General features: G+C 26.0%; 1 protein-coding gene across 1 annotated transcript; it reads left to right on the top strand.

The window, feature by feature from the left end:
* Window positions 1-6,374: 6,374 nt before the first annotated feature.
* On the top strand, window positions 6,375-8,457 carry LOC124826635 (uncharacterized). The gene is made up of 3 exons (XM_047299517.2): window positions 6,375-6,521; window positions 6,627-6,715; window positions 8,219-8,457. The coding sequence occupies exons 1-3, from the start codon at window positions 6,495-6,497 to the stop codon at window positions 8,370-8,372; spliced, it is 270 nt and encodes an 89-aa protein (XP_047155473.1). The 5' UTR covers window positions 6,375-6,494; the 3' UTR covers window positions 8,373-8,457.

Below are 8,457 nucleotides of genomic sequence, written 5' to 3'. Positions count from 1 at the left end.
AAAATGACTTACCAGTTGGAACAAGAACTCGTTCGGTCCGTTACAGAGCCCTTGACGCGGTGAACGTTTAAGCATCACCTATTCAAAAAAATTGAACGGTTCAACAGGGTGGTATTTTAGAGTGAAGACAGAGTAATATTTAGAAGATGAATTTTTAGAGAGAGAAAGAAAAGTTGGCAGAGTGGAAAGCTGATTTAGGAGAAAAGCCCCTGCTAAGGTCATGTGTCTTTGATCTGATGGACCTGACTGCCTCCAAAGGCCCCTTTATTAATTTTACAAGCGCTTACATTTTTCAAATATAAATTTTTAGTCTCTTTATGTATTTATTTACACTGTTTTAAATATGATTTTTTGAAAATAAATAAAAACAATGTAAATAAAGCTTGATAATATAAATTATTTAAGGTAAAAAGACACACATTACAGAATTTAGTACAATTGAACACTTTTTGTTGTAAGAAGATATAAATGGAGTTCCATGTGATGTGGGTTATTTTTTGTGCTCCATTCAGCGTGACGTTTTATTATATTGTTGCCTCTTTAAAGTAGGCATTATGTTCTTGGTATGAGTGCTCCAAGATTTCTAAGTCTCGGATTCTACACCTTTATCAGATTTCCGATTTTACTTACAATGCTGATATGATTCTTTTACGCTATCTTTCAGATTCCTTCATAGTTTTTCCACAATACATAGAAAGTGAAGGATGACATCAACACTCTTATATAAATATGCCTAAATGCTTCTAAATGACGTCTTTCTCCTTTTAATTTAAAGTGTTTTCTTATATAAATACATATTTCTTATTTTATTTTACTATTGTATTGTTTGATTTTGTTAGTAACATATAACATAGTTGTTATTTTTTATCTTTAATTAATCTATTAAGTTATAACAGAACAAAATAAAAAAAGAAATAAACAAGTAACTTAAATAAAAATAAGTTGTTATGGCTTGAGGAGTTAAATTAGAGGATAAAAGTTAATCTTTGGATTTCAAAATATGGAAATAAAGTATTTAGAATTGATTTGTTTTTTCTAATTTTGGTTATTTCCAAAATCAGAATGAAGAAAGGCTGTACGATAGCATATATCCTTAGCTTTAAGCCGATCAAGGCGAAAAGACTTTTGATACAAGACCGATTAGGACGAAAAGATTTTACGATAGTACAACAATATTTTAATACATTAAATTAAAAACCCTCAAATTTTTAAAATATAAAATCAAATCCTTAAAAATTAATTAATTATTCAAAAAATATAAAGATAAAATTAATTTAATTTTGTGTCTCATTACAAAAAACATTTTTCTTCACTTTTCCATCCAAGTCTGCCTAATTGTTGAATTTCTTTTCTTCCTTGGAAATAATCAATGAGTGAAATGATTATTTTAATGGTCTATTTTCGTTCTTTTTTATTCTAAACCAGCCCTTTTCATATGGAAGAGAAAGCCTCTTTAATTACGATCATAAAAAATGAATTTTCTTTCCTTTCTAATTAAAAAACCTAACAAGGAAAAAGTTGCGTTCTTTCTTCATTTTTTTTTGTATTATTCCCTTTTCTACTGTTATCCATCCATATCCACAGATTTATTTAAGACATATAATTCTATTGATTTTAAAATTGCAATTGATTTTTCATCATATTTCAAACACATTTATATTTTAAAAACTAAAATATACTTCTAATTATTGATTAAAAACAAATAATTTGGCTTTAAACTTATAAAACTTTATATTTTAATTTGAATTTTTTTATTGTTGTTTAAGATGTGTGCTCTTATGTAAAAGTAACTAGATGAATAGTACTATAATATTATATTTTGAACATATATTTTTACTGATTTTTTTAATATGTATATTTGAAAACATTTTTCAGTTGAAAAAAGCTCATTAAAAAGAGACTGTAACTTACATATCTAATATGAAACCCCCACGTTTTTTACCAAATAGAAAAAAATTATACAAATATGCATTATTATAAATATATTACTAATATTTCGCGATAACATCGCAATAACTACTTAAAAAAATTCTATAATAAAAAAAATTGATTTTGAAAAAAAAATTATTTTACATCTATATTTTAGAGTAATTTATTTCACATTATTAATATATATTCCATAAATTATGCGAAAACATGTTTTATGTTTTATATATAATTTAATAAGAAAGAGTATTTAAAATTAGTGATAATAAAATGATGGTTTTGTTTATAAGAATTAATGATAGTAAAATGATGACTTATTCTTTTACTTCACTCGTGATAGATAAGTTAGATAGAAGATTTTTTCTCCTTTTACTTTTTTTATTTTGTTGAGGAGGTTTATAGAAGGGTCATTTTAAAACTTGTTTTTAAAAAACTTATGTTTTTTTATTATTAGTCTTATAAAATGTAGTTTTTTTTCTTACACTTTGTTTTTTAGAGGAAATATATAACTATGTAATATTTGGAATGAGTTTGAGAATTTCTTTTATTAGTGGATGAGTTTTACTAAAAGTCATTTTTATTATGTTGATGTTTATCCTTCTTGTTAAACGTTTTAAGAGGCTTATTTCAATCAATTATCTCTTCTTTTATTTATCTATGTGTGCTCGTTTTTTTAAAGACTCATAAAAAGTAGTTTTTTGAACTTTTGGTTGATAAAAATTGTATTAAGCTTATTTCTTAAAAAAATTTGTATAATATATGAGAAAAAGTCACTTAATAAATTAAGCAATTGCTAGTATACAAAACTGAGGATTGTTTATTTTAATAAATTGGTTATTTTAATTTTTTTAAGTGAAACATAGGTTAAAACAAATTGGACTGAGAATATACAAAATTGAGGATTCATGTCACATGATCTCTCTTGTATGATTTAAGGTGAATAATGGTTTGTAAGTTATTAATATTCAATCAGAAAATAAATCATATGTATTACGTTTAGTTTGAGTGTTTGGTTATGAGAATATGATTTTAAGTAAATTTAAATATCGTAAATATGTGTTTAAATAAGGTTGATAAAATGAGTTAACTCAATCCATTTAGCCTGATCCATATTTTTTTCCAAAACTTGTTTAATAAATACAAGCAAAAAAAATACATCCATTCCACTGAGTAACGTCTAACCTGGTATTTCTTTTAAGAAAAAAATTGTGTTTTTTTTAAGTTGCGAGGCCAAACATTTCTAACTACAAACCAAACTGCAATCAGCGAATCCAAGGACATCTTGAAATGGTCTACCAATCCATTAAGCATGGAATTTAGCAAAGAAAATTTGTGTTCTTATTAGTGTGGTTGGAGTTCATTAAACGTGTATTGTATAGACCGGACGGTCATACAGTACGCTTCAAAGTCAAACGATTTAAGAATGAAACCGAATACAGTTGGATCGATAGGTCAATTAGAGACATCCGGACAGTATGCATAAAGTAGGTTATACTACATGAATTAAGGTAAGTAATAATTAGGGTGTTGGGATGAGATTGGGTTATGATTAAGGTTTTACTAATCTTAGACCCACACTAATAACTTACTGACTTGAGCTACCGAACGATTTATTACTATTGCATTGAGCTACCGAACGAATAACTTATTGACTTTAGCATCGGAGAACCTTTGACGGGTACACTTTCGGATGGTATATCGAACAGGAAGACTCGACGGTTGAAGAGCAGAAATTGTATAGATATTGGAAGTGACTTGACCTCGTACTCGAAACAAAACATGATGAAAACAGATTGAGATTCAAGGTTACATTATTTGGTTTGTCATGGAAATCCCCTTCCACAGGTTTGCTAATTGAAAGATCCATTACGCTGAAACATTGAAAATAAACCATAATGCACCAAACATTGAAAATCTGCTTACGCTTTTCAAACATGCACCAAAACTCCAAAACAAAAACTATCAAATGGAATACAGTAAAATCCATAAACATGCTTATAATTGGTACACAAAGGATTTGTCAATTCTAAGAACTATGTTTATTTGCACTGGTTATCACCACAAGCAGCCATATTCATCACGAAATCTCCAGAGCTATTATTCTGGACAGTAATTTGATGTCCAGAAAATGAAATAAGATGGTGAAATTAAATTAAATTTGTAGACAAAAGAACATAATAAATTAATTCAAAGGTAGCACCAAAACACTACTCCATTGTAGCACATACATTGAAACTGTATTTTTTTCAAGAGTTAAAACACGATATACGATATGATCACATGCTTTTGCATTGGTTTGACACTATAAAAGTAAATTATAAAACAGTTAATATTTGTATTTTTAAAGTAAAAAAAATAATGTTAAATGAACGTAAAAAAAAATTGTATCTTAAAATATCATTTTTCTTTTCTTAACTGTTCACTGGTGTATTTTTTCACTCTTAATTTTAAAAGATATAGGTCAAAAATTAATTATGAATGTTAAAAATGTTTTTGCTTTTAAAAAAAATTAATTTATTCTTCACTTCTTTCAAATTATTTTCTATCTAAAATTTAAATTATATAAATTGCTTTTACTTTCTCTGTATAGTATTTAGCAAATTTCTTTTCCAAAACCAGGCGTTAGAGGCAACAAAGGAAACATCTAAAATAGTTGAACAAAATTTTGGTAAAGCTGACTTTTCTTTTTCTTTTAGATTTTGATTTCTTTTTCTTATTTTTGTCTCCATGTGATATTAAAATGATTACATGTATGGTTGAGTCAGAAAAATAAATATATTTTTTTGTTCGGTTTGATTTTCAAAGAACAATATAAGGAAGTATTTTCAACACAACATTTTTTTAAGGATTAAATATTGAAATAAATACTCATTAATAGATAACATGTGTTAATTCAATGTGTGCTTTTGGATTTAATAGTAGTCACGAAGCTATATTGAAATAAAGAAATGGTTACAATTTAATTAGTATTTTTAGGGTTAAAGAGATAAACAGTGTTTAATATTGAAAAAAAATATGAAGATAAGTTCAATAAGAGGTGATGAATCAATTCATTTGCATAGAAGAAGATTTTGTAAAAGAAAAACAAACTTTGGGATGAAATCACATTTATGAGCATGTTCTCAAGGTATTAGGCATATAAGTTAATTTTTTCAATAACTAAATATTTTATAAAATATAAAGCATTATTTATTTTTCAAAATCAGTGTTAATAGTTATAGTAGTCTAAATTTAATTAGATTGAAACATTTTGAACAAAGTCTTAATTTAAACCATGCAAATAGAGAAAAACTTGGTTCATGATAATCATGCTACTATATCCTGCAAACAAAATTAGGACTTAACATGTACAACGTAAAATGAAAATAACACAGTAATTTTGTTATAAAATTATTAAAATGGTGTAATTTTTTAAAATAAATAAAAGAAATAACATATTTCTGCTTTATGGATAGAAACCATATATAATCTTTATCAATTACTTTTTCTAAAAATTAATATTTTTAATTTGATCCTTCATTAATATAATGTAATATTTATCAATTATTTTTTTTAAAATCAATATTTTTAATTCGATCTATCATTAAATTAAAATATTATTTATAGTATCTATAGAATTAATATTTTATAAAATATACTTTTAACGATAAATAATTAATTATATCACTTAATATTTTAACTAATAATATAATGAGCATACTATATATATATATATATATATATATATATATATATATATATATATATTATGACTTAAATTGTTAATAGTAATGATTATAATTTTTTGAAAGAAATTATCTAAAATTATATAAATTTATTTTAATTTTAACGAAATCGCTTTTGTGTTTCATAACTTAATATTGATTTTTTTTAAAAAAAGTTATCCCATTTTTTGTTATTTCACAGTGAAATTACTCATTCTAATAAAAAGAGCCTAACATTACATATATATATATATATATATATATATATATATATATATAAATGGTTAAAGATTACTATTATGTATATCACCATTCTCTTAATACTTACATAAATTTTGTTAAATAAAATTTAATGCAAGTAATATATTTACAACATAAAAGGTAATTAGGTAGGGTTATACTTCTTTAAATAATTAAGTAGTTTGTTGGTTTAGATTGAAAAACTCGTTTCAACGATGAGCACCCAGGTTCCGAACCTGCGTACCAGAGGCGGAATTAGCCAGAATTGTAGATGCAGATATCATATAATATAAAACTACTCGTTTAATTATTTAAAGTAAATACTTGAATATTACGAAAAGTATCAGAGAGAAAAATTAAATAAACATAAATATTAGTAGGAAAATGTAAATAAATGGTTAAATATATAGAGCGAAATTCAAACATGGAATGAAATATTAAGTTGTTTTGCTACAAAACAGAATGACAATATAACTATGGGCGAAATACCATGTCCTCGAGAGCAAGACCATTTTCTTGAAAGTAAAGTTAGGCATAAAAGTTTATGACCCACTCAGTGTTGATCCATTGAGAACTTGAAATTTGAGAGCTATATAGAACTTTTGGCCTCTGTTTCATTTGTAGATGGCGAATCGATGGATTAGGCCCGAGGTACGTTCCCTGTTCATAATTCATGACTTTGCATCTGTCGTTGTTTGTGTCATTTAGGTTTTTCTTTTGAGTTATGGGAATGCTGTTTGCATGTATGCATGGTAGGTATACCCATTGTTTGCAGCTGTTGGAGTTGTAGTTGGGATATGTGGTATGCAGTTGGTTCGCAATATCTGCATCAACCCTGATGTCAGGTCTCTCTCTATTCATTCATTCGGATTTCTTCTTGTTCTAACTTTTCATCTTCCTTTTCTTTTGCTAATTCAAAAACCAGTAAGATTTTGGTTTTTGTTACCATTGCTTTTTCGGAAGATCGGAGGGGACTTTTTTTTATGTTGTTTGGCCATCACAAATGCAAGTGAAAGTTTAGTTTTTTGAATTCCAAGTTCTCCACCGATACAATACCAGATCAGTAATTAAAACCCTTAATCAATAAAACAATCCTCAATATTCTATAAAACATTAAACATACCTGAATGGGTAATTAGAAACAACATAGGAGTAATGATCTTCCAAGTACTTTAGATTTTTTTTCTTGATTTTTTTTTGGATGAAAAGAAAGAAATATTAATATGTTCAGAATTATAAATAAAACTATAACCTCTTTATATAACATTTTTAATTACTCTTTTTTAGTTTTAATATTTTTAATTTAACTTCACATCAAATTAAAATAAAATATTACTTATGATCGATTACTCTGTCATAACATTTATGTTTTTAGTCATAAATTTAATTATATATATATATAACAAAAATTACTGACCTTTGTTAACACTACAAAGTTATAATGGTTTTTTGGGAAGGTTGGACGGATTTTTTTTTGTGATCACAAATGCTAGTGAAATTTTGGTTTGAGAATTTCAAATTCTCCACTGATACAATAAATAAAGAAGTTATTATAGTCAAAGAAGATAGAGATTCATGAAATAGAGTATTAGTATTTTTTATTTTTTTACTATTTCTTTTGTTTAGTATAATATTTAAAAATTATTTTTGTATAAATATTTTTTATTTATTGTTTAGATTCATTATATTTATTAATAAAAATACTTTTTTAATATTATTAAGAATAATTTAACTGTTTTAATTTCAGTATTAAAATTTGCTATCATTGTCAGATTAATCCTAAATCCATACAAGTCTATTCTAGGAATCTATTTGAGTAAATATTTTTAAAACGATACTATAGGGAAAAAAAAATCCAAACTAAAGCTATTTATGATAAAAAATTTCAACATGAAATCGTCTTCCACATCAAATAACTTGTCAGAATTTGGTCTTTGTAGAGCCAAATGTCAGCCTGGTTTCTTTTAAGATGTTTTTATAAATGAGACAAAAATTTAGGGAAGGGAAATCTGATAGTCCTATTTGTTGAAATTTTAGTTCAAAAAAATCACTAAAGTACTGTGATTAAATAAAAGGAAAAATAGAAAAAGCTATTTTTCATGTGTTGAATTATCATGTGTAACGATGATAACCAAGAAAATTGATGGTAGAGAGTAATAATTCGTATTAACAAGAAAGAAAAATAAAATTAGAACATATATTGTAACATTATCATAGTCGAAACTAAAAAAAAAAGTTTCATAGTTGATGGAAATAATATTTATAGAAATAAACAAATATTGGCATGAAATTCAATTATCAAACTGAGAGATATTTGTTTGCATGTATTTTGGGTGAAAACGAAACAGGGTGAGCAAGGAAAAGAGAAGCAGTGCAGTTCTTGAGAACTCCGCTGAAGGAGAAAGGTACGCGGAGCATGCTCTGAGGAAGTTTGTGCGCAACAAAAAGCCACAGATTATGCCTTCCGTCAACACTTTCTTTTCTGACAGCAATCGCGATTAACTTCAAATAACCACAAGACAATTTCTTGTACTCTTCTCTTGCTAATAATTTTTTTGTGCTTTTAAATAAGAGCTGATTATTATCA

The sequence above is a fragment of the Vigna umbellata genome, chromosome 1 (genome assembly GCF_029865625.1).
Source record: "Vigna umbellata cultivar VRB3 chromosome 1, Vumbellata_1.0, whole genome shotgun sequence".
Taxonomy (NCBI): domain Eukaryota; kingdom Viridiplantae; phylum Streptophyta; class Magnoliopsida; order Fabales; family Fabaceae; genus Vigna; species Vigna umbellata.
Note: the sequence above shows the minus strand (reverse complement) of the source record. Positions and strands in the feature narration are given on the sequence as shown.

Bases quoted from the DNA above. Each gene is read 5' to 3' on its own strand.
- LOC124826635 (XM_047299517.2), top strand. From the start codon at position 6,495: ATGGCGAATCGATGGATTAGGCCCGAG. The intron at 6,522-6,626 runs GTACGTTCCCTG...TATGCATGGTAG, and splicing joins ATCGATGGATTAGGCCCGAG to GTATACCCATTGTTTGCAGC. The intron at 6,716-8,218 runs GTCTCTCTCTAT...AAAACGAAACAG, and splicing joins TGCATCAACCCTGATGTCAG to GGTGAGCAAGGAAAAGAGAA.